The 25,335-nt window shown below is 39.0% G+C and overlaps 1 protein-coding gene across 1 annotated transcript in view; it reads right to left on the reverse strand.

Moving 5' to 3' along the window:
- The window catches only part of LOC135212921 (ATP-dependent RNA helicase Ddx1-like), a 407,348-nt gene that overhangs the window by 84,905 nt on the left and 297,108 nt on the right, over positions 1-25,335 (reverse strand). The window contains exons 4-7 of the mRNA XM_064246662.1: positions 18,089-18,288; positions 7,443-7,685; positions 6,407-6,580; positions 5,776-6,030 (exon numbers count right to left, since the gene is read on the reverse strand). Of these exons, the coding sequence (XP_064102732.1) occupies positions 5,776-6,030; positions 6,407-6,580; positions 7,443-7,685; positions 18,089-18,288 (872 nt within the window). The remainder of the gene's footprint in view (positions 1-5,775; positions 6,031-6,406; positions 6,581-7,442; positions 7,686-18,088; positions 18,289-25,335) is intronic.

Consider the following 25,335-nt stretch of genomic DNA (forward strand, 5'->3'; position numbering starts at 1 on the left):
CAAACAGAACACGGATTAGTAACCGTACATACGTTTTCCCTGCACCTACTACACGTTGGATGAGGATCCGTCGACACCGAGGTTAGGAACCTAGAACAAGGGAAGCCACTGACTCCTGGGCATTTCCTTTGTCTCCTCTTCGAAGCGGTAGACGATCCCGATGTTGAGGCAAAATTCTCCATCATACCACGTATACACTCTTACCACACACTGATCACACTTGGAGAAAGAAAAGGAATGAAAAATAAAAATGAAATGGATAAAGAACGGGCAAACTGAAAAACCCGGCTTTAAATGAGATAGACAGTAACACGTCTTATCTTAAAGGCGGTAGGAAAATAACTGATGGGTCACAGGTAGCCGTGGGCATTCTGGGTATACATGCCCCGTGACCTGGTATAGATGCCATTAGTCCCTGGATCTCACAAGTGTAATTTTAATTCTACCGGTTTCCAGCTTGGCGCTAGTAAATCCTAATGTTAGACCGAAGGTTTGTTTCGTGTATGAACAATAATAAATTTTATTATGAAAATTTATATTATTTGAGATGAATCTTACCTACTATTAAATTTAGCTGATTCCCACATTAAGAAGAGGATGGTGGGTAGTGCAGCAAAACAAAATTCTCCTCAGCCATTCGAGCTAAAGGTTTCTTGTACGAAACCCAAAACATTCTAACCTAATCTGAAATCCTTGGTGGATTTTACTACCACCAGAAGTTGGATTCCATTCAGGGAGCAAGGCTCTCATACATATGCAGCAAAGAGCAGCCTTGTGGAGAAAACTGCTTCGATTCAGCCAGAATGAAATACAAGCAATATGAAGGACCCCTGTGCCTGGGTCCAAAAGCCCTATAAAACGACAAGTCACTTAAAATAAAGTCCTTTATGATATAAAGGTACGCTCCTATACAAAATTTGTACCTTTACGCTTCCCAAAATATTAAAACCCGGGATTTAAACAAAAGAGCCTAAAGAATTTCGGTTCAGGAAAAGACTACCCACTACCAGTAGTGGATTAAGGGCTTTACTGTTTTCAAACACAATTCTGTATACTTAAGGTAGTGAGCAGGTAAAAACTGAATTGTACTTCTACTGTGCCAAATCATTTCTATTCTGGAGCGACAAATTGACTCAACACTAATTGAAGTTACAACTGCTGCTCACATTATGAATGTTTACCTTCAATAAAGATAGAAGATATGGAGGTAGTTCTCATGGACTAACCTATCCAATATGTCACAGAGGACCCTCGTGTTCCTTGACAAAGACGTTATAAGTTTCTAAAAATCACAACACAAAAGGTTAACTTTGCCTCTTCCAAACTTAACCTTCACAAATACATTCTAGGTTTTCTAAAACCACAAAACAAAAAGTTATCTTTGCATTCAAGTTTAACCATTGGCAAAGATGTTATAAGTTTCTAAAAATCAGAACTCAAGATTAACAACTTTGCCTCTTCCAGGCTTAACCTTCACAAATACATTCTAGGTTATCTAAAACCACAAAACAAAAAGTTAACCTTTCCTTCAAGCTTAACCATTGGCAAAGACAGCTAGGTTTTCTAAAACCACAAAACAAAAGGTTGATTTTTTACTTTTCCAGGCTTAACCTTTGACAACGACATCTATGTTTCTTAAAACCATAAAAGCAAAGGTTAAATTTGCCTCTTCCAGCATTTACCTTTACAGATGTTTAAGGTTTCTAAAAGGATGATAAAAATGTTTTGGTTTAACCTTTAAATTTAAATGGCCCAACAGGATAAAGAAGTTTCCTCTTCTTTCCCAATAAGAAGTTACACTGGAATTTTTACAGGGCACTGTAAAGCATAGCCTTAACATCACCCTCAGCTCTACGGCAGAATGCTAAAATAGCATTCCCTTTACACCAGCTTAAAGAAGGGTGCTGACAACTTATTAACTGCTGCTAGTGCTAAATAAAAGGTTTTACAGTAAATTCAGATAAAGTTTCGACCAGCATCTAAACTCCAGAGAGACTGATACAGAGATGAAGGGGCTTTGATCTCAACACCTTACAGTGCTGGGCCTCGGCAAGATCTAAAAGTACTTGACGCCATACCAAGGAAAGTATGTACGTACGGAACAATAACTTTGGAAGTAGATAGTGAAAACTCTTATTATCTCTAAACAAAAAACATTGATGTCTACAAGGTTCCAGGTGCTGAAAATTCCTCTAGAATGGCACCCTCAGCAATACACAGACCATTGCTTCTGACCCCAGGCCCCGGCAGTTTTAAATTAGGGAAAGACCCTATGATAACTTGAAAATCTTCTTATTGGGAGGGGACATCCTAACATCTCCAAGCAGTTAAGGAGATGCCTAAGTTGTAGCAGAGTTGATTTCCTCTTAACAGAAGAATGAGACATCTACCGAGAGCATTGGAAATTCTGAAAATCATTTGCCCTGAGGCTACAAGGGCTCTACAGGAGACACTAAGCCATTTTTTAACTTGAAATTGCTCAATAGTATTCAGAGTAGATATAAGGGGCAGGCCTGAGTCTGAATTAGGCCAAATTTAAGGAAATGTCCACTGCTCATGCCTGAGGGCAATCAAAGTAGTAGTAATCATTTGGATGTCCCTGTTCATCTACATGCTATTAAGTCAAAATGAGTGCTCCTTAAATCCCACATCAAGTTCCAAACTTACAGATGTAAAGGTCCTCGTAGGCAGTTTGTTCTTCCTGAATCCCCAATTGCTAAAAAACTGCCCTTCCACAGAATGAATAATCAAACCAATATGTTGCTTCATTTCACTCAAGCAGCAAACTTCCCACACAGACTTCGTTTCTGACTGGAAATAAACCTGCTAAGCATCCTGATGTCTTTTCACTGCCCTGACATCTATAAGTTTTACCAGGTCCTAGTCACCATCATAAGATCTTGCCCTCCTCTTGGTCAGCATCTCTCCCATGATCCCATCATGCATCTACGTAGCGGCGTGCTTTTTCGGCCACTAGGCGGCATCATCGGTATCGTAATCACGCGGAATTCGTTCGTTCTATACGATTTTGTTTGTTAACGTAAATTCGTTAGTGATTTCGTTGTAGTACTACTTTATCGTGTTGTGTGAGAACTTTACTTCATACGTACTACATAACTTAATTACGTACAGTATATATGTAGTCATGGGTCCCAAGAAAGTTGAAGTAAGAAAGAAGAGGATGCTTTCTTTGGAGACAAAAATGGAGATAATAAAAAAGTATGAAGCTGGCATGCGATTGAGTGTGATCGCCACGGAATACGGCCGAAATCCGTCGACAATAGGGACCATCCTTAAGAAGAAGGATGCCATCAAAGCAGCTACACCTTCCAAGGGCGTGAATATTTTGTCTAGCAAGAGGAGCCCCGTGCACGATGAAATGGAGAGGCTGCTTCTTGTCTGGATAAAAGACAAAGAAATCGCTGGCGATACGATAACCAAGACGGCAATTTCCCACAAGGCCAGCGCTATTTTCGGTGATTTGATTCCCCAGGCCGAAGACGACGGAGGAGAAGGGAAATCGACGCCAACTCCAGACTTCAAGGCTTCTCATGGGTGGTTCGAAAAATTCCGTAAACAGACTGGCATCCATTCGGTGGTGCGGCATGGGGAGGCAGCCAGCTCGGACACGAAAGCAGCCGAAGCCTTTATTAAGACGTTCGACGAGATGACAATCAAGGAAGGCTACAGTTCTCAGCAAGTCTTAAACTGTGATGAGACTAGCCTTTTTTGGAAAAAAGTGCCTCGTAGAACGTACATCACCCAGGAAGAGAAGAAGCTACCCGGGCATAAGCCTATGAAAGACAGGCTTACGCTCGCACTTTGTTCGAACGCCAGTGGGGATTTTAAGGTGAAGCCCCTACACCTATCATGACATTGCTATCAAGATAGGTGTAGCCAGCAACCTGTTCTTAAGAGCCTTACGAATTTGTTCCCCGGATTTCCTGGAAAGAGAATTTGAACTAATTCGTAAGCAACTTTCGTCTTTAAAGTATCCTGACCATATAATTGAGAAAGCAATTCACAAAGCAAATGTAATTTTCTACCGATCCCCTCAAACAAGACCAAATAGACACCCAACGATAAAATAAAAATTCCTCACCTGGACAGGATTAAGACAGTGACTCAGACCCTTGGAAAATCTAACCCTTTTGCATTTACCTATCCAAACACCTTAGCCAAATCCCTGATTAACGTCCAACAAAAAACATTCCCCAAGGAAACAGGGATTTATGAAATCCCATGCCAGTACTGTGACCAATGCCAGTACTGTGACCAATCTTATATCGGATTTACAGGAAAATCACTTCCCCAGAGATTAATACAACACAAACGGTCAGTTAGGTATGGACAACAGAACTCAGCTATTTTCAACCATATAAATGAACATAACCATAGAATAAACTGGAATTTGTCACGTATAATTTATAGCAGCAACTGCCGGTACAAGAGTCAAAAGATGGAATCGGCCTTAATAAAGGAGAGGCAGGTAATGAACATCTCAAAAGGAGCATGGGTTTCAGATGTGATCGACAAGGTTTTCATTCAACCAACGCTTAAGAAGATTAAAGGAAGATTATCAGCGGGGGTGATCTAAATTGGCTTACCTGTGGATGGATCTCTTGTTATAAATATCACCTTTTCTGTGAACTTTTCTCATTCATATACCTGAAGAGAGAGACAGTAGTCTCTGAAATATAGTACTTTTTTCTCTATATTTTGGTGTTTTTATGGGCTCTTTTTATTAGGTGTGTGTATATAAATATATATATATATATATATATATATATATATATATTAGTATATATATATATATATATATATATATATTATAATAGATCATCAAAGCCTGGAATAAGTGCATTTTAATTGCTTAATTACTCAATGGCAAAAAGCACTACATACATGAAACTCATTGAAATGCATTCATATAAGTCAGTTATCTGCAACACTATGAAATTTCTAATTCGTGCTGACTCTGAATTACTCATATATTGCCAAAAGTTGTATTGAAATCAGGGGCACCATTTCAGATTTTGGTTGAGGGGGGGTAGGCGGGGGGCAAAGATGGTTTCATGATTTTGAGCTATTTTGTGAGCTTTTTTGAAGCCAGATTTTGTTAAGGAAAATTTGATTACGTAATTGAAATTTTATGGATCATCCCTTTCTCTGCAGACCTCATAGACAAGTTAAGACTACAGACAGACAGGTTGATGGATAGAACTTAATGTGATGACACATTTGAATTTGATTAGAAATAATGGAAAACCAGCTGCTGTTACTTCTTTGGGCTGGGGGGTGAGGGGGGCAAGTTGAGGCTAAGGGGGTAGACTTGAGTATTGGGGGGCAGTTGGCCCCTAGCCCTCCCAAATGATGCCCCTGATTGAAATGCTCCACTACATATACAATGTCAAGATTAATAACGAAGGACTTCATGACATTAACTATGCCTGTTCTAATTTAAGACTGTAAAGGACTGATAAAGAATGAATAACTGTGGGCAAAAATCAGTCATTAAACCAAAGACAAGAGGTGTTCAATATCTAAGTGTTGTTATTGTTAAATAAATTTAATTAATAGGAGTTACTATGAGTTGATAATCATATTTCATTGAATGACCCAGGTGTTCCACAAAAACACAATATCTTAAATAAAAGATTTTTACCTGTCATGATAATGACCACGAGGTAGCAGCCATTTGCTGTAATTAAATAAACTACTATTATAAAAACATCACAAGAATCATCATAAAAAGATGTTTGAACTTCAACTCACCTGCTTTAAAAGACCATCAGCTTCATCTAAAACAAAGAATTTACAAGCTTGAAGGGACAGCTGGCCAGAATTGATGAGCTCTTCCATTCTCCCTGGAGTGCCACATACTATGTCAACTCCAGCGTTTAAAGCTGCAATCTGATCCTTCACTGGAATACCACCAACTACCAGTAAGTCTCGTACAACTGGGTTCTCCAAGTGTTTCGAGAAAAGGGTCACCTGCTTAAGTGTTTGCTCTGCCAGTTCTCGAGATGGCTGCAAAAGTAATAAAACCATCATGCAAAGATGAATTATGTTTTACAATGCAAAGTTCTTTTAGCAGTAACTTGAAATGTTGTATGCTTCATCAAAGTGCTAATGAAGAATCAAGGATCTAATCAAAAGGTAAATAAAACACCACATCCCCAGTCATTTAAAATAATAATTATCTTTAGGGAAACTTGAGTTACCTACCACAACAAAATAATCCAACATTGACATTTTCCTTTTTATGAGCATGAATATTAATTAATATCTAATATTTTTTTAGTTTTAAAAAACAATGACATTTCTTTAACAAAAAGGTACCATTAAATCCACCAATCTACTATTCTCTCTATCTTATTTTCCTAAAGAAAAATGAATCACATACCTCAATAATCACTGCCTGAGGAGCATTTTTCTGAACCTTGTTGGTTTTATCACCACCTCCCTTCACACCTGATATGACAGTGCATTCCTTGCTGGCTTGGCAAAGGGCTACATAACCTGACTTAGGAGGGTGCTGAAAGGCTGTAGCACCAAAATTGAAGGACATCTCTGCATTCTGAAACAAAACAAACAATTAAAACTAAAACACAGTTAAACCAAAATATTTGTGATCCAAACATATGACCTGCATTATATTTAACAGAAGAATTTTTGAAATTTTACTAAAAAACAAAAACCTCAGCTTCATATTGCAGGGGAATCTACGTTAGTAACTTATGGGATGAAAATTTTGTCAAAATACTAGTAGATCTATAAGGGCTATTGTACAGTGGACCCCCCATATTCGTTTACTCGGCATTCGTGGGCTCACATATTTGTGGATTTCTCTTTGGACCATATCTACCCATTATTCGCGGGAAATTTGTGTTTTCAGTATTTTTCTGAGAAATATCCACAAATAACTGTATTTTCATTAAGCTTCATGATTAAATGCACTTTTTGTGATAAAACTATTTTAAAAAACCAGGTACTATAAGCATTTTTAGTGGGTTTTTCTTGAGTTTGAACTAAAAAAAAAAATAAGACAGTTTTAAGCATTTTTATAGGGTTTCAAGTATTTGTGGATTCTAGCTATTCATGGGGGTCTGGTATGCATCCCCCGCAATCATGGGGGTCCGCTGTAATAGGAAATCATGATGAAAGTCCAAGAAATCAAGGATAAAAGGCAGCAATGATACTTGATAAAACAGGTGGATATTTATAAATCATGGATAAAAGGCAGAGATGATACATGACAGAACAGGTAGAAATTTTCAAAATGTGGACAAAACAAGAAAGTAGAAAGAGCTCAAGCCATATCTAACCCCATAAAGAGAAAAAGCTGACATATAACATGAGAAGGTGGTGACAATGGAAAGATGTTGAAAGCTACAAGAGAACAAGAAAAATTCAAATGAAAAAACTTCAATCATAATCACCTTTAGCACAACAGAAGGATAAAATGTGGCATTCCTGAATTCATTCCTTAGAGTAAAGGCCTTGCCAAGGTCAGAGCCATTTTTGCTATAAAGAATCTCCATGTTGTCAAGATCCAAGTAACAACCAATGACATCTTTAAGGCCGAACGATTCTCCATAATCATCAAATTGACGACAATTTGATTTCTTTCCTGTTCCACCAAAACCAAATCCATTCTTACATGTTCCAAGATCCAAAGCTGCCTGAAATAAATCAATAAGCAATACAGTATTAAACAACTTAGTATATAAAATTAAAAATGTTTCTGTTCCTATGGTACTATTACACAAAATTTTTGTTTCTGAAACTCTTGCAATTATGAAAAGAATCATCTCTTCATTTTATATATGGAAATGTGCACAATTTCATGCACAATACAACAAAATAACATCCCAAGGTTGTAGCTTTTATCAGTTTTGAAATATTTTCATATAAATAACAATAAGTGCCGAAATTTCAACCTTCAGTCAACCTTGACTCTATCAAAATGGTCGAAAAACGCAATTGTAAGATAAAACTCTTATATTCTAGTAATATTCAATCATTTACCTTCATTTTGCAACAAATTGGAAGTCTCTACCACAGTATTTCGATTTATGGTGAATTTATGAAAAAAAAAAAAAAAAAATTTTTCCTTACGTCCGCGCGGTAACTCTTCCGAAAAAATCATACGTACGATTGTCGTAATGTTTCCTCCATTTTAAATCAGCCGTTACATAAAGTTTTACATATGAAAATGTATGCAATTTCATTAGAATACAACAATAAATAATTGAAGGTTGTAGCTTTTCTCATTTTCGAAATATTTCCATATAAATCACGATAAATAGAAAAAAGAAAACACGTTCGGTCAAATTTGACTCTACTGAAATGGTCGAAAAACGCAATTGTAAGCTAAAACTCTTACAGTCTAGTAATATTTAGTCATTTATCTTCATTTTGAAATAAATTTGAAGTCTCTAGCACAATATTTAGATTTATGGTGAATTTTTAAAAAAAACTTTCCTTCCCCGCCGCGCACGGATTCTCCGCCACAAATCTCCGAAATGTGTACGTCGCATTCTCGGAATATTTGCTCCGTTTCATATTAGGCGTTTCATAGAGTTTTATATATGAAAATGTGCGCAATTTTATGTAGAATACAACAAAAAATAATTAAAGGTTGTAGCTTTCCTCATTTTCTAAATATTTGCATATAAAATAATATAAAAAATTCTAAATTCTGTCAATTTTAACTCTTCCGAAATGGTCGAAAACTGCAATTGTAAGCTACAACACTTACAGTATAGTAATATTCAATCATTTATCTTCATTTTGAAACACTTTGGAAGTCTCTAGAACAATATTTAGATTTATGGTGAATTTTGAAAAAAAGAAAATTTTTATGTTCGTGCGTTACGAATTCATGCATCATTTTGTGATAATATTTTCTCTGTGTTGCTTTGATTAATTTACAATGTGTTATATACCAAAATGATCGCAATTTAGTATACAATGCAACAAAAAAATTAACTCGTTAGCTTTAACCGTTTTGCTAACAGCATGATTTGAATACAATTATATATGAAATTTTGTTTTTGCGCTATCATATATCGCATTATTTATATATGATAATGATATTTTTTTTTCATTTCTGATGGTTGCATACTAAACTTCAGGCAATGACAAAAAAAAGGAGCCAAAAATGACCTCTTAATCTTGAAAACTAAGCGCGCTGTGATTTTTAAAAAAAAATATTTTTTCCGCTTCCGCGCTCACTCCGAGACCCCCTCAGCATACGGGAGACAATTTTTATTATACCCCTTTGGCGTTTAAGGGTTAATTGATTCTTTACTGTCCAGATGTTGGCTGTTTGATTGGAATTGAGGATAATTAGTATGTATTTCCACTTGTGATGAGGTTAGTACAATATCTTTTTTAAAATGTTCTCCTGGTGTAGTTGGAGTATCTTTGGATTCATTGTAATTTTCAATATTCCATTTTGGAGATTTACATTTACAAATAGTAGTAAGAGTGTCTGATGCACACTCTGTGCATACTGCTTTATTATGGCATTTTTTGTATGTGTGCCCATACTTTGAACATTGAGTGCACTGAAGTTGTTTTGGTATAAATGGACGAACTTCTCTATTTTGTCCAAGAATTTTGATTTTGAGTGGGAGATCTTGTCCTGTAAATTATATTTTTGCAAAATTATTTTATTTTTATCGTTCCTACCTAGAATTGAATAGATTTCTAAATCATGTACGTATATTATTGTATCTTAACTTGAGGGAGTCAAGAATCAATCGTTTTGTGGGTAGTCCTTCTTGACTTATTATTGTTATTTTTGTCATTTATTTCTTTTATATTTAAAAAGGTGGTGGACTATTTTTTCGTGGTTCATTGAAGTAACCATTCCTTTTCTTTAATATACCGGTATTCCATTTCTTGTGTTGGACATATATTCAATAATTTGTATTGCTGTTGATATTTTATTTTCAGCTTTAAGTAGTACTAGAAATCTTGACCAGTTATCTGGTCCAAAAAGATGATCAAAATGCACCAGTGTTGGATTAAGACAATAATTTCTATTTCTCTTTGGACCTTGCCTTATGTGGGTTATCTGGGTATCAGATTTGTTTCCTTTCTCTGTTACGTATGGCTCCATTGTTATTATGTTTGTATCTTCTGATTGATTTTTAATTTTTTTATAATTTCTATGGGCCCTGCTGGGAGTTTAGGATCATATAATTTATTTGGAACTGGATGTTCCTTTGCTGCATTATTATTTTGAACTGACTGAGGGAGATTCAGGGATAAATTTCCAGTGGTCATCAACTGTGCCGAATTTTGTCCATCAAGGGGCCAAGGGGTACTAATAACTTTATTAGGATTTATCATAAAAAATTAGACCAAAAAAATGAAGAAAAAAAATATATAATAATAAATTTTGAAAAGATATCATTGGCTTTTCATGAAGTTAAATCTTCCGCCAATGGCACAAGTGAGAAATGACTCCCAAATGTCCACATCCCTACCCTACCCCAAAAGGGGGGTGGCATAACATGATTAGTATGGCCCAAGTGTAAGCAATACCCGCTTGGTAGGACTAAGAGTATTACGAAATACAATTATTCCCATCCTAACCATGTCATGGGCAAACCGGACAGAATGCCGAGAGTTCTATCCCTAAAACCAGGCCCCCCTGGAATCCAAGTTATATGTTTTCTTATTTATTAGGTATTGCAAATTTTGACAAAAGTGGAAAAATCCACAGACTTTATTCCAAAAATATATACGTAATGTCATATGGGACTCTTGGGTTCGAACCTGGGAAGAAATTCCTGAGGTTCGAGAGTCCCCTCACCATGTCAAGGTGGTCCCATAATGAGGGGGTCTTTTGTCTTTAAAAGTCCTGCTCTCTCAGTTCCTGATGACTAGGACATTCAACTAACAAACGCATAATAGTCATCAGGACAAGGAAGTCATCACAGTAAGGTTAATATTCACTGTCCATGATATAGCCATGAGTCAATCTTGAATGTCCCATGTGGAGGCAGCATATCGTTACTTCCCATTTCCTAGGCATAGATTCATATTTCCAGGGGTGTGTATGTGTGGCAAACTCTTTCATTTTATTTGGTCCTACTTCGTTGCATTGCTGTTCCGATAATCTGGCAATGAACTTTGAGATACGAAGAAAAACTCTCTATATGGTCAGCAATTGGTCTTTGTATCAGATTGGTTGCTGCTGATTTAGCTAGTTGGTATCTAATTTGTCTATTTTAATACCTTTAAAATATTTACAAAATTCAATAACTTTTAATTCCCATGTTGGGGTAATGGGTAAATCAACTGGACATACAGGATTTCTTAACATATTCATTGTTTCCAGAATCTATTGGTTTCCCTCTCTGGGTGTTTTATACAATAATATAGCTTACTGCATTTATGGAAGATGGAGAGCTATCTGTTCTCATAAGAAAACTCACATCCCTGAATGTGGATTTATCATCACCCCACTCTCTCCCTGCCACCGAGAGGGGTGTGTTGCTACTGAAAAGCATCCTATGCTATTCATTACCTTAAAAACATAGCTGTCTCACTCACCTGTATCTAGTCCGTTCCAGCTTATGATGATATTCTCCCTCTTACTGCCCGTAGGTAAAGAAGTAGATAGAAAATGTAGGAAAGAAGCGAGACCAGTCCTCTCATTCATTCTGCTTTCATACCTTTATCTTAACTACTATGGGTTTCAGGGACAGTGCAAGCACGTTTTTTGGCAATAACTCTGTCTCTCTCTCTCTCTATGGTAGTGGTAGCCTACTGTAAATGGTTATTAGAGAGAGATATCTGAATGTATGGTGGAGTAGTAGAACGATAGACACTATGATTGATGGTAAATTTGCTGTTATACTTGTTTGGTTACTTTCTTCGCAATCCTTATTGGGATTCAGGGCATCATGAAGGTCAAGAAGAGATGGCCACCTCAGAACATAACTGTCGGCATGGTTGCAGAAATGCGTTTGTCACGCAACTTTTCAACTTTTTTAGCAAAGAGAAAGCCGCCAATTGCCTTCAGATTGGTTTGAATAGGTAACTGGTTATAGTTACTATATGTGTTACAAATAAAAATCAAGTCTTTCACCGGACATTCAATAGAGTTAAAGCCCTGAGTATACCGATGCATGTATTTTCAAGTCATGAATGTTTATTTTATGAGCAGATCATTAGAAATATACAACAATGTAAATTATTAGAGAGATAGATGGATAGAAAAAAAATTCATAAACAACTTCCAGCGAGAGAGAGAGAGAGAGAGAGAGAGAGAGAGAGAGAGAGAGAGAGAGAGAGAGAGAGAGAGAGAGAGAGAGAGAGGTGGATGGCAGGTGAGAGGAAGGAAGGAGGGAAGGAAGGAGGGGGGGATGGAGGTGGTCAAGATTTTGCCTCTTGGTACAGGGACAGGTGTCTTTATTCTTTACAATTAGCGACTCATAATACTCGTATAAATTACGGCACTGGGTGTAATACACTATAGCAAAATCTTGTAATGATACGAGTGTTCTTTACAGTTATTGACAAAAAACTTGGTTGCACTGTCTGTGAAACCCTTAGTAGATACTAACTGACCCACCACGGGTACTGGATGAGCTATACTACTTGTTGAGCAGCCATCACTGGACCAAAGGAAAAAGTGTCCAAGGATCTATGGGCAACATTCTTAAATGAAAGGAAATGAAAGTTGTTTGATGTAGCCAAACACCAGCTTCCAAAATCCTCTCTACAGACACATTTTTCTTGAATGCCAAAGAAGAGCTCAGGCCCCTGACAGCGTGAGCTCTAGTTCTCCCAAGATTATTTAACACTCCAGCTTCTTTCAAATATGCATTCCTGATCGTTTCTCTCAGCCAAAACGATATTGTATTCTTTGACCTTGTATTCACAAAAAGCCTTTGGGATCCCGGTCTGAGATGTCGAGTCCTTAAAAAGCAAGCTCAAAGTACCTTGACAGGACATAACATTTCTTCAGGGTCATCATCCACAAATTCTCCATAAGATATTGAAAAAGAGACAAATCTGTCATCTACTACTGATGGATTTTCAGTTTTGGCTACGTATTCTGGAATAAATTCGAAGACCATAGACTTCCAACCTCTGGAATGCTTCACTTCATATGACAGACCATTTAGCTCCCCTACCCTTTTGGTCAAGACCAGAGCCAACAAGAAGACTGCTTTCGGGGTCAAGCTTCTATCCATGGACTGTCACAATGGTTCATATGGGGGTTTAGTCAGGCTAGTCAGTACCATGGTTAAATCCTAATTGGGAGCTTTTAGTTGCTTTGGGGAACACGACTGCTCAACTCTTCATTTACATAGCCATTTCCCTTGAAGAAGAAATGTCTACGCCTTTCATTCACAGGACCAAAGCTAGTGCAGCCTTGTAGTATCCCTGTATGGCAAATACAGACAGATGTTTTTCTGTTCTAAGATATATCAGAAAATCCACTAACTGTTGAATAGTGGTTCTGAGTGGAGAAAGACTCCCTCAACGACACCAATCACTGTAGACAGCCCATTTTCATTTTCCCTGGTAAACAGATGTCGATGACCTTCTGATACACCCTGCCATCTGCGGTGCTGCCTTCCGAGAAAAGCCTCTCGCTCCCAGGAGGTACTTGACAAGTCTCCACCCGTGAAGTGATAGGAACTGCACAGACTGGTGGTACCTCTCCACGTGTGGCTGACACAATAGGTTGTTCCAAGGAGGCAGTTCTCTCGGAACATCTATTAGGAGTTCCAACAGGTCTGGGAACCATTCTGCCTTTGGCCACAATGGGGCTACCAGGGTCATCTTGAGATTCTGAGACCGCGCATCACCTTGTTCAGAACCTGACGGATCAGACAAAACAGAGGAAATGCATATGCGTCCAGATTGTCCCATGGGTGTTGTAGAGCATCTTCTGCTACTGCTCCTGTGTCTGAGACTACTGAACAATTTATCTCCAACTTTATTGTACTTCGTTGAGAACAGGTTTATGATTGGCCTTTCTAACAAGATGAACATTCTGTCTACTTCTTCCTGATGTAAGGACCACCCTATTCTGTTCCCAGAATCTGGTCCCTGCGGCTCAATTGTCAACAAATACATTCCTTTTCCCTAGAATATATCTGGCCCTGATGTCGCCTAAGTTCTCTTCAGCCCACTGATGAGATGAGGTGTAACTGATGAGATACCAGGCCTCCTTGCTTGTTTACATAAGCTACTATTGTGGTATTGTCTGACATTAATACTACCAAGTGCTCCTTCACTCTCTCCCAGAACTGTAGTGCTAGAAAAGCTGCTTTTAATTCTAGCACATTTATATGGAGTTCCCTGTCCTTGTGATTCCACTTCCCCGAAATCATCAGTTCCTCTATGTGAGCACCCCTCGAGTGACACATCCAAGAACAGCAGATCTGGAGAGTGTTGCTGAAGGGGTACTCCCACTGTCAGATTGCTGTCTTGCAACCACCACAGTAGATCTTTCCTCACCTCTGTCGACGTGGGAATTTGCTCGTATGGGTGATCTACAGTTGGTGACCAAAACTCCTTCATTCTCCATTGTAAGAATCGAAGGTGTAGTCTCCCGTGTAACTAACTTCTCCAAGGAACTTAGGATTCCTAGGACTACTTGCCACTGCTTTGCTGGTTAAGTTTCCTTTCCTAGGAAGGCATTCACTACTTGTTTGCAATTCTCTACCCTCTAGTCTGAAGGGAAAGCTTTGGCCTTTACTGTGTCTATAATCATACCTACTAAGTAAACAAACCTCTGACTGGGGTGAAAACTCGACTTCACCTGATTTATCACAGTGCCTAAGCTGTGACAAAACTGGAGAAGGATATGTCTGTCCCGAAGTAATTTTTCTCAGGATTTTGCTATCATGAGCCAGTCTTCCAGTATCTTATTAACCTAATCCCGAGCATGCCCCCATGTCGACATGAGAGTCAATACTCTTGTAAATACTTGAGGAGACGTCAATCCGAAACTGAATTGGAAAACCTTCTCTGCAAGACTGAAGCGGAGAAACTTCCTGGAAGACTGATGGATTGGGATATGGAAATATGCATCCAAGTCTATTGTCAGTATAAAATCCTTGTCCCTGATTGCTGCTAGAACTGTCCTTGGGGTCTCCATTTTGAATCTCGTTTTCCTTATGAATAGATTCAATGCTGACAGATCTATACTGTCCTCCAATCTCCATTGGCCTTGGGGATGAGGAAAATATGGCTGTAAAATCCACCTGAAGGGAGTGCTACTAGCTCTACAGCTCCCTTCTCCATCATCTTTTTCACTTCTTCTTGCAGAATAAGGAATTTCTGAGACCCATGAGTGTAAGAGGGGTGAAGTAATGGTTGTTCTGAAAAGGTGGAGTAAAGTTGAACGGGATCAGATACCTGACTCTGAGCACATCCACTATCCACTGCTCTGCTCCGAATCTCTGCCACACCTTCCAATGATTTGCCAGGCATCCCCCCACTGGTGTGACTGAGTGGTGCCCAGTCTATCGTCTCGAACCTCTCCCTCTGCCCCTAATACCCCTTCCTCTATTGGGTCTATTTCGAACGGACGAATAAGATAATTTCATCCCTGGAGAAGGGGGTTTTGCTGACCTAGGGGAGGGATTATGTCTCACTGGTCTCTTTTGTGGTGTTCGTTGTTGTTGTCTTACTTCACTAGAACTAGAATGGCTTCCAGATGCTTTATCAACTGCCCACTGGACTAATCTATCATTGGTATCCATCTTTCTTCTATCAATTACAGCTTCTAGCATACCTTTTGGTAACAGAAATTGTGACTCTCAAGATATCGCCATTCCGAATTGCTAATAGGGAATCGAAATCTATAGTGCAGCAGCTTAATCTAGCCAATCAACAGGACATTAGCCCATACATTGGCACTCAAATTTGTCAAGTATGAAATTCCTTTCGAACCAGATTGAAACAATCTGATAAACACTGTCTCATCTAATAATCTCCTGGTTGACTTTGAGGATGTAATCTTAGCTACTGCTGTTGACCAAAGGTCTAACCAAGAAGAAGTTTGAAAGATAGAAGCCATTGCCTCCAATGCAGCAGCTTCTTGACAAGTCAGTGAGGGGCATTCCATCTTCACCTGATCCAAGATTAATCCAGGTTTCAATCTCACCACATCTGGTTTGATTTGTCTTGTTAGTAATGAAACAAAAGGCGTCGCTTAATATTTCCTGTCTCAGTAATGGTGGAGGAAGGAACTTGAATGATCTATCTGATCTTAAAAGAATTATCCTTTCCAGAAATCTGTGCATTAACATTAACACAGACTTTGCATGACTTGAGCATGGTAATTCATACAATACCTTAGTATTATTTTTCAGTCCCCGTAGAGCTTCATATTCCCGTAGGAGCTATGCTGGAAGGGGTTTCAGACCTTGAGAGATTAATGAATTGGCAATCAACTCAATCACCTCTGCATAAGAAGCCAGAAACTCCTGATTCTCCCCTTCATCTGCTTCCAAAACATTCTGCTCAGCCACAGACGAAGTTAGCTCACTACTATCAGCTTTGTCAGCTGATAGAATGAGCTAATTTCCATGTGATTCATGGCTCTCCAACCCTGTGACAGAGGCATCTCTGATCTCTGACAACTGTTGTTGGCTCAATCTTGAATAGCCACCAGGAGAACACGAACACCTAAATCTTTCCATGCTCCTCGATCTAGAGCGAGAAACCTGTCTATTCCTCCTGGATGATGGTTCCTGTGAAGTACAATGGTTTGTCTTCCCTGTTTCTACTATTATTCCCAATGGCCGTTGGGCTATCATTTCCCACGGCCGTTGGAGAAGTTAACCTTGATCTTCTGGTGTTGAGGTGAGCTGCCACTTCCATCGGTGTATCCAGAGGGGTTACCAACTCTGTATTATTTGACCTTTTACTGGGAGCTTTATCATCCTTCCTTCCGTCTTTTAAAAGTTCTTACAGGAGAAACAGGTACATGTTCTCCATTCTTTGAAGATTGACGTCTACTCAATGTTGATTCCCTAAACAACAGTGGTGCATCCATAAATGGCTTTCCCATCACAGTTGGCATCATCGTCCCAGTCGATTCCATTCCAGTGTCTGTCGAACCTTTCGGCTGTGCTGACGTATCTAAATGACGGCCGTCAATGTCATTACCTGTATAAGACAATGCCTTCTTCACTTTGTGTTTGACAGGGATATGACCAGTCCTGGCTCAAAGATGAAGAAGAGTTTAATCTTCTCCTCTTGGCACGAGGATCAGCCATGAAGTCCCTTATCCTCCAACGCTTGACTGGTGCACGCAACGATGTCATCGAGTCTTCCAATGACGTTGAACTATGAGAAGACGAAGAAGACGACAATGATTTATGTCTTTTTCTTTGGTCTTTCTTGTTAATCTTCTCTTCCAAAGCTTGTAACTTTTTCACAAATGCATGTGCTACCAAGTCTGAATGCATATGCGCATCCGGAGGCAATGAGGATGTGGAAGTGGAAGTAGGCTGTGCTGTCATGGTGGACGCCATGTCGGTTTGTAACATCACTGATGGCATGGGTTGTGATGTCACCACGCTTGATGGAAGACGCTGTGAAGTAGTGCATTCAATCCCTGCAGGGGGCCCCCCAAAGCCCCCCACCTTGACAAGGGGTTGGGATGGGTGGTTCTTTTTACACACAAGTCAATTTGGCAAAACCTAATATTCTTAAGCTTCCTACTTCCAACTGAGGACATCCTATCCTACAAGGCAAAAAAGATCACAATCCTATGAGAACAGAGTAACAGCCAAAATCCTGAATGTTTAGCAGCACCAATCACTACAACGGAAAGAAGAATTCTGACAAGAACTACAACATTTGAAATTTACCTGGTGGAGAAAATGTGAACTATACAGTCCATCCCAGTAGGCCATATATTCTACTTTGTTTGAATACTGAATGCACCTAACCAGCATGAAGATGCATGCTATTTTTAACAGTAGGCAAGATTCATCACCAATAAATGAAAATTCAGCACTAGCTGAAAAACCAGTCCTTTAAAATCATACACAAATAATTATATCAAAATTATGTGTTAGACATAGCTTACCTGAGGGGTGGACCATCCCACTCTGCATAATCCTTCATCAGAAACAGTTGCCTCATAATAATACTTCCCCTTTCCACTTACGCCTTTGGTACCTCGCACACCCTGCCATAACTTGGGATCGCGCGACTGACAACGGAGCCCATCAGGGGTTACTGCTAAGCCAGGATCTCGATCAAAGAAGCTCATTAACCAATGAGGAGCTGGTGGGAACAAAAAGTTGAAAATAAAAAAATTGAAAATATTAATAGATTTGTGACTATTAAAACTAGTGTCACAATATCTAGGTTATTGAAGCTATAATAAAATTAAATAGGAAATTAAAAAGATAAGTTTAAAAGACATCTTTTCAGCAATATCTACAAATAAATACGTATGTATATATATACTAGTATAAAATACAATCATATCTGTAAAACATAATACACATACTGTGTATGATCTAAATATGTTGAGGAGACACACCTCTCTAACAAATGTATGGTATAGCTACTCTAAATTAAAGTCCTCAATAAGAATCATTGCAAAGATGAACTGTCCATCTCTGCCACATCCCCAAGAGATAAACCTATGCCTTAAATTCCCAAGACTGGGACATGTGACCAGTGAATGTCTCACACTCAAGGGGACAAAACAGTCATTGCAGAATGGAGGATAATCACCATACATCAAGACCCATGAGCGAGTCTTTTATGTCCAATATGTCCAATCCTAACCATGCACACATTTTGGGGGAAATATTTTAACAAATCAAGCAGGGTACAGTATTACATCATCATTGCCTCTTTGGTCATATCCTAATATGCCAAGGAGTCAAGAAACGATATGACTAAAGAGACAATGATGATGTAATACTGCCCTCTGCTCGATTTGTTAAAATATTTACCCCAAGAAATTTTAATTTTCAGATCTACAAGTGGATATACATCCCGATATGGTAGCAGAAATCTTCACAGATCTGGGGAGGTGACTGCTGACTTTGCAATTTGATCAGCTTGCTCATTCCCAACCGCCCAAACATAGGAAGGCACCAAGAAAAAATCTACTTCTTTAAGTCTTCTTTTCACCAAAAGCAGCCATTCCAATACTTCTAAAATCAAAGAGTTTAGAGTTAAAAGATTTCAACAGCTGAATAGAGAAATCAATTGCTGATATTGTGCCTGTTTGAATGCAAAAATGTCTAGACTTCCCTGTGTTGAGGATTCCCACATTTTCCCTATCTGTGATAGAGCACAGGCAATTTCCTCTTTGATTGGTGACAATGTCACCCCAAAGAGGTCTTCTACTATTCAGGCAGTGCCCAGTTATCAGCAGGTTTTCCATTCCCAATGGCACGACAGTTACCAAAAATCACAGATAGTAATATAAATTTTCTTAAAATCTATTATTTGGATACTTACCTACTGTTAAAGTTAGCTATATCTCCGCAACGATTAGGCGAGTCAGCATTCAAACAAAATATCGAATGGCTGCCCGAATGACTGTCTAGTTTACCTGTTCTTCACCAGGTGTGTTTCGGATGTTTTAGCTCGTCAGAATTTTCCTTGACAGTCCACTAATTTGTGGGGAGGCTGGGTGGGTCTACTTTAACTGTAGGTAAGTATCCAAATAATAAAATTTATTATGAAAATTTATATTATTTGAGATGAATTTTACCTACTGTTAAAGTTAGCAGATTCCCACATTAAGAAGAGGAAGGTGGGTAGTGCAACTAGACAAAAATCTGCTCAGCCATTCGAGCTAAAGGTTTCTTGCATGAAACCCAAAACATTCTCACCTGATCTGGAATCCTTAATGGATTTTACTACCACAAGAAGTTGGATTCCATTCAGGGAGCAAGGCCCTCATACATATGCAGCAAAAAGCAACCTTGCGGAGAAAACCGCTTCGATTCAGCCAGAATGAAACAAGCCATATGAGGGACCCCCGTGCCTGGGTCCAAAAGCCCTATAAAACGTCACTTAAAATAAATAGCTTTACAATATAAGGGTATGCTCCTATACAAAATTTGTACCTTCACACTCCCCAAAATATTAAAATCCGGGATTTAAACAGAAGAGCTCAAAGAACTGCTCTTTATTCGGTTCAGGAAAAGACTACCGACTACTAGTAGTGGATTAAGGGCTTTACTGTTTTCAAACACAATTCTGTATACTTAAGGTAGTGAGCAGGTAAAAACTGAATTGTACTTCTACTGTGCCACATCAATCCTATTCTGGAGCAACAAATTGACTTAACACTAAATGAAGTTACAACTGCTACTCACATTATGAATGTTTACCTTCAATACAGGTAGAAAATATGGAGCTGGTTCTCATGCACTAGCCTATTCAATACGTCACAGACGACCCTCGTGTTCCTTGACAAAGACGTTATAAGTTTCTAAAAATCACAACACAAAAAGTTAACTTTGCCTCTTCCAGGCTTAACCTTCACAAATACACCTAGGTTTTCTAAAACCACAAAACAGAAGTTAACTTTGCCTTCAAGCTTAACCACTGGCAAAGGCAGTTAGGTTTTATAAAACCACAAAACAAAAAGTTAACTTTGCCTTCAAGCTTAACTATTGGCAAAGACAGCTAGGTTTTCTAAAACCACAAAACAAAAGGTTAATTTTTGCCCCTACTAGGCATAACCTTTGACAACATCTATGTTTCCTAAAACCACAAAACCAAAGGTTAACTTTGCCTCTTCAAGAATTAACCTTTGACAAAGATGTTCAAGGTTTCTAGAAGGATGATAAAGATGTTCTAGGTTTAACCTATCAGATTAAATTTTAATTGCCTCAACAGGACAGAAGTTTCCTCTCCTTCTCCACTAAGGGGTTACATTGGAATTCTTACAGATCACTGTAAAGTATAGCCTTAACATCACCCTCAGCTCTAAGGCAGAAAGCTAAAATAGCATTCCCTTTACACCAGCTTAAAGAAGGGGGCTGGCAATAAATTTACTTAATAACTGCTGCTACTGCTAAATAAAAGGTTTCATGGTAAATTCAGATAAAGTTTAGACCTGCATCTAAACTCCAGAGAGAGACTGACATAGAGATGAAGGGGCTTCGATCTCAACACCTTACAGTGCTGGTCCTCAGCAAGATCTAAAAGTACTTGATGCAATACCGAGGAAAGTATGTATGAAACGATAACTTTGGAAGTAGACAGTGAAAAGTCTTATTATCTCTAAACATAAAACATTGACATATACAAGGTTCCAGGTGCTGAAAATTCCTCTAGAATGGCACCCTCAGCAATACACAGACAACTGCTTCTGACCCCAGGCCACGGCAGTTTTAAATTAAGGGCAGATCCTAAGATAACGTGAAAATCTTCTTATTGGGAGGGGACATTCTAACATCTCCAAGCAGTTAAGGAGATGCCTAAGTTGTAGCAGAGTTGATTTCCTCTTAACGAAAGAATGAGACATCTACCGAGAGCATTGGAAATTCTGAAAATCATTTTCCCTGAGGCTACAAGGGCTCTACAGGAGACACTAAGCAATTCTTGAACTTGAAATTGCTCAACAGTATTTAAGAGTAGATACAAGGGGCAGGCCTATGAGTCTGAATCAGGCCAAATTTAAGAAAACATCCTCAGATTAAGCCTGAGGGCCATCAAATTAGTAGTAATCATTCAGTTGTTCCTATTCATCTATGTGCTAATAAGTCTAAATGATTGCTCCTTAAATCCCACACCAAGTGCCATACTCGCAGATGTAAAGGCCCTTGTAGGCAGTTTTTTCTTCCTGAATACTCAATTGCCAAACCTGCTAAGCATCCTGATGTCTTTTCACTGCCCTGACATCTAAAAAGTTTTACCAGGTGTAGTGTTGACCATTCTATGTTGCATGAAAGTGTAATGACACTAAGTAAACTCTTGTTCGTGTTGCATGACAAAGGGTAAAGACTAAAACCTGGACTTAGTTTTAAGAACAAAATGGGCAATTCTTGGTTACAGATTCTCTCCTACAGTCCTGGAGCCAAAGACGGTTCTGGATTACTTACAAATTTAATGAGCATTATTTGTAAGTCGCAATTCTTACATTAAATCTGTATATTAATTGAGCATGATCATCTGAAAAAATCCCCAGTGAGGCCATGTTTCCTAATAAGGAAAAAGTCCTTACCATACAGGAAGTTTCCTTCAGGCCTAAAATTCTTCAAGAAGCACATGCCTATTCATCTTCAACTGACAAGCATGCATAATTAAATATCATCCCCACATCATTAGATAAGAATGGGGATATAGAGAATTAACAATATAATGCATAGAAATTGGGCCAGAAGAAGCAAGAGGTCCTTGGCCTTTGGAAAACTGTTGACAGAATTGGCCAACTTGAATCACTGATTCAGTAGCAGTGTCTTGCTCCTCAAGTCAACACTATCCACCAACTGGCAACAAGTCCCTGACAAAACTTATAGAGGGCTGCAGACTAACTCAAACAAAGTGCACAGAGCAGCAATACTTTCTTGTAAAAAGATCTTGAAGGAACTTACATGACTGAGGATGTATTGGTAAGTGGAATAAGTTCTGCATGTGTACCACAAGTCTGACCGTTCTTTGGAAAGGCACTAAAACCATGCTTAGAAAACCATAAAGTATGTGGGCAGACACTTCCTTTTATTCAGTCTCCAAATGACCAAGAATATCTCCCATTGCTTATAGAGCTTGTCTCAAAGAATTACCCTTGGACCTTCATTCCCTCAAAATACAATCTCCTACTAAAAAGACCTACGAGAGATTTCTGCTAAAGACAAAGGAAGCTATAAGATGGAGATTAAACCAGTGGAGGACAACCAAAAAAGAATCACAACTGCCCTTCACTGTCTCCACCATGTAGTACTGGTCCCAAGTCTCTCCAAGCATGTTAGGAGGTTGCAACTGTCCATATTCCAAAACATGAGGTCTGCACTTACCCACGAAAGGTATAAAACAAGACTACCAATAGATACAACCTTATCGCCTTAACCCGAGCTGCATAATCAAACAGAAAGCAAAAGTGTTCTCACTTCTTCCAAACCAAGTGAGTATAAGCATGAGGACATTAACCTGCAGCATCAGAAATGAGTTACTTGTCTTCCTCGTTAAACTCCCGCTGGCGGCAAACCCTGAAAGCTGGCTTTAGAAATTCACTGGGTTGGTGCCTCCACTACTCACAGCTGCCGCAGAGACGAGACTGTAGCTACTGAGTAAAATGTAACAACTCACATGCTAGACTGAAACTCCAACAGCACGTCTGTCAGTCTCGAATACAGTTCCTCATAGGAAAGAGAAAGAAACTGAACTTCCTACTAAAGACTGTTAAAGCGCCAATAAGCGTTTGTATCGCAAGAGTCGGTCTTTGGCTTTCCGCAACTTTATAAGACGCAAGACGACAAGCCAAGACAGACATAAAGGGAGATTTTGTGTGTCCAAGTACGAGAAGAGCTACAAAATACTCTCTAATAGGAGAAAGAGTTGGTTCTCTTCTCTAATATTTAGAGGGCGCCGAAATACACCAAGACAAGCAAGATATATTCTCTTATGTGGCCTCTTTCCTCAACAAAATGAGGATACAGCAAAACGTAATGTTGCAACAAATGCCGACCAGCCCCAACGAATTCCTCCAACTCCATTTCAAACTCTTCTTCCATCAGTGGGCGACAGGAGGAGACAGCTGCCAATAGGAGGTAAACAAAAGAGCTTAAAGGATTGCTCTTTCTTTGCAACCCTTGGCGGCAGAAAGCGACAATTGTTGACAGGAGGTGACGGCAGCCGGGTGCTGTATCACATCCACCACAACTCAATGAAAGTAAGACAGTTTTAAGCGACTCAGGACTCGGCCAAGTCCACACGAATCAACTACGTGCACATGAATCAACAACTTCCACATGAGTCGAATGAGGGAAAGAAAATGAGGCGCAAGAACATGGGAAAAATTGGGAGGCGGAGGGAGAGGAATTACAATGACTATCCCGCCTCACCTGAAAGTGAACGTTAGACTTAAAAGCTCTGAAGCTAGAATAATATCTAACTTAGAGAGAACCATAAATACTACAGACAGTGTAGACCTGAAAGAGAAACATTAATGAGGCAGTAGTAAGAGATTTGCCGATAGCCATAGAGAATGCTGGCAAAGAACGAACACAAGCATTACAAAGAAAGAGGAATATGCTAGCAGACGAGAATTTAGATTAACCAAAACATGAGAGAGATAAACAGTCAACTGAGTCAACAACATAACATCTAAATGTGTAAAACTCACTACAGATACATTATCATATCAATTAAATTTTGTATACCTATATTATATATTATTAATCCTATGCATGGTAACACCTCAAACTTGGTGTTGATGATGGCAGAATGTGCCTAGAGCAAGGATTAATGCTTACTGAAACAGTCCTTATGCGAACGATTGGAGGGCACAGAACTACATAGTCCCGAGAACCGACCCAGTTCCCTGGCAGCGGACATTACCAACTGTCGCAGGGCAGTCCTAGGCTCGGGCTACGTACAGACGAGGGCACCAACACCTTACTTCTAACAGGGAACGTGAAAAAGAGCGTACACTATGGATGGATTCGGAACATTCCCATCACGAACTCAGTTCAACTTGTAACAGAAATAAAAATGGGTTTAATGTTATGTTCTAACTTCTCGTTACACTTTTCCTGAACCGAATGGGGAGTAGTAGGCAGAGCTAAAATGGAAGTCAATACTAGCAATACCAAATTGCCTAGTCTGAGTATGGATAGCTGCAGATGAAGGGACACTAAGTAGGATAGAACTGACAGGTTCAAGTCATGACCTAACTAATTGCTTTTGCAATATTATTAGCTTCTGTCTTTCCTATATCTGACATATTCAGGCATAAATTTTCCAGGACAATTCCCTACATTGTTCACATCTAGTAGTCCCAAGATCATACTCTGTACCCTTGCAAGTACTACAAATCAAATGTTGATTAACTTCCAATTTCAACATCCTGCTTACTATGTGCACGAGTCAACAACGTCAGCACGAGTCGACTGAAGGAAAGAAAACTGAGGCGCAAGAACATGGGAAAAATTGGGAGGCGGTGGGAGAGGAGTTACAATGACTCTCCCGCCTCATTAGACTTAGAAAGCTCTGAAGCTAGAATATGTAACTTAGAGAGAACCTTAAATACTACAGACAGTGTAGACTTGAAAGAGATACTACACAGTGTAAACCTGAAAGAGAAACATTAATGAGGCAGTAGTAAGAGATTTGCTGATAGCCGAAGAGAATGCA

This window comes from Macrobrachium nipponense, chromosome 42 (assembly GCF_015104395.2).
Source record: "Macrobrachium nipponense isolate FS-2020 chromosome 42, ASM1510439v2, whole genome shotgun sequence".
In the NCBI taxonomy this organism is placed as follows: Eukaryota; Metazoa; Arthropoda; class Malacostraca; order Decapoda; family Palaemonidae; genus Macrobrachium; species Macrobrachium nipponense.